Below are 1,809 nucleotides of genomic sequence, written 5' to 3' on the forward strand. Positions count from 1 at the left end.
GGGCGGCCGACGAGGCAGCGGCGGCAGCGGTCGCGGTCGGGTGAGGCCCGGACGCCATAGTTTCAGCGAGCTGCACGCACGCTCAACGCAGCCGGAACCCGGAGCGAGACTAACCAGTGTCCTCGGCGCGACTGATATTCCCGTGACCGCCGGGTTCTGGGCCGCTGCACGCAGCGTGCGCTTCCGCCATGACGTCACCACGCCCGGCCGCCGCGCGCCAACTAGTCCCTCCAGGCCGCGACTGCGCCTGCGCACGCGCCTGCGCCCGAGCGCGCCCGGCTGTGCTGTGAGAGCCGGGGCCACCGACCCGTCTGCTTGGGGTTCCGAGTCCTCCAGGTGCCGTCCCTACTTACACAAGTCTCAGCCGCGTCGTTCGCCGCATTAGACGAAGAACATACACAAGGGGACTTTAGAAGTTCCCGTGTCACCAGGCTAGAGCTGGCACGTTCCCTGTCGCCCCTGCGGCCGCCGCTCCGCCCCGCGCCCTCCTCTGCTAACTTTTCCCTGTTGAGCGGCGCGGGTTCGGTGTGTGAAAGAGGAAGCGTCGGGCCGATTTTCACTCCCTCGCTGGCGGGTGGAAGTGGTAACTGCTGTCATGTGTGGACCTACTTGTTTAAAACGCTCCGCGAGGAATATGGAGAGGACTGCTTTACAGTATTTTTAGAAAACCAAGGTGAACAGTATCGGTGCTGAAAAACAGCTCGAGGGGCGCGTGGTTCCCTGGGGATGGAGGTAGGGTGAAGGCGCAGGACTAGGAGCGCGGCCGCCGTCAGCTCTGCTTGCGAAACTCACCCCCGCCCCCGCAGCGCCGCCGCTTTCCGTAATCGGGAAAATCCCTAGTCCAAGAATAATTTTAGGACAAGGTGAATTGATAATGCTTAACAGCGTGGGTATTCAGCGTGAGAGGAAATCAAACTCATGATTTAAACAAACTTACTTTCTTTGATAGGAGCTAGCGATTCCCAAAACACCTTCAATCTCTAAAAAACATTCAAACTACTAAAATTTAAAGTTGGGAGGAAAGAGTACGTCTTGGTTTACCACTACCATTTTTTTATCCCTCAGTTGAACAACTCTGGGAAATCCTCTAGATGAAACCAGGGAGGTTTCACATTTGTACTATTACCTTGGGGTATTTTTAAAGGTAATTGACTTAATTATGAAAAGTGCATTGAAACTTGGGTCTATAGGGCTAAAGAAACTTCAGTATATTTTTTAATGACCTCATGGAAGCAAAACCTACTTTTAACACCTCGTTTAAAAAACATATCAACCTGGGAAACAGTTAGTGTAATGGCTATGTCGCTGGACTCCCACATAGTCGACTGCAGTTCGCGTCCCAGACTCGGTGGCTGAAAACTCACGCCGGCGCGTGTGCGTGCATGCCCAAGATCCTGAGAGTAGGAAGGAGGAGAAGGGATTGCGCGTGACCATCCCCCCTGGGGGATGATTTCTCACTTTCTGTCTCTATGTCTCTCTCTGTCTGGCAAGTGCACACACCCTATAGTGAAAAAACCTCTCCAAAGGGGGGGGGGGGAAACCACATCGACCTTGGAACTAGTAGATGTCATTGACAGCAGTTTGAGTCCCAGACCAGTGCCTTAAAACTCAACATAGGGGGGGGAGGACCAGCGGATAGCATAATGGCTGGACTCCCATGTAGCCAACTGCAGTTCAAGTCCTGGACCCGGTGGCTTAAACTCATGCCTGGAGTTTTTGCTTGTGTGCCCAAGATCCCAAGAGGAGAATGGAGGAGAAAGGATTGCTGCATGGCCATCCCCCCTGGGGGGGGATTTCTCACTTTCTGGC

General features: G+C 54.3%; 1 protein-coding gene across 1 annotated transcript in view; it reads right to left on the reverse strand.

Annotated features, from left to right (window-relative positions):
- The window catches only part of CCNL1 (cyclin L1), a gene marked incomplete in the record, with an annotated part of 17,399 nt that extends 16,467 nt beyond the window's left edge, over window positions 1–932 (reverse strand). Inside the window, 1 exon segment of the mRNA XM_006149774.3 lies at window positions 1–932. Coding sequence (XP_006149836.2) covers window positions 1–58 — 58 coding nt within the window.
- Window positions 933–1,809: the final 877 nt, after the last annotated feature.

Source organism: Tupaia chinensis, unplaced genomic scaffold, assembly GCF_000334495.1.
Source record: "Tupaia chinensis unplaced genomic scaffold, TupChi_1.0 Scaffold000272_1, whole genome shotgun sequence".
Taxonomy (NCBI): domain Eukaryota; kingdom Metazoa; phylum Chordata; class Mammalia; order Scandentia; family Tupaiidae; genus Tupaia; species Tupaia belangeri.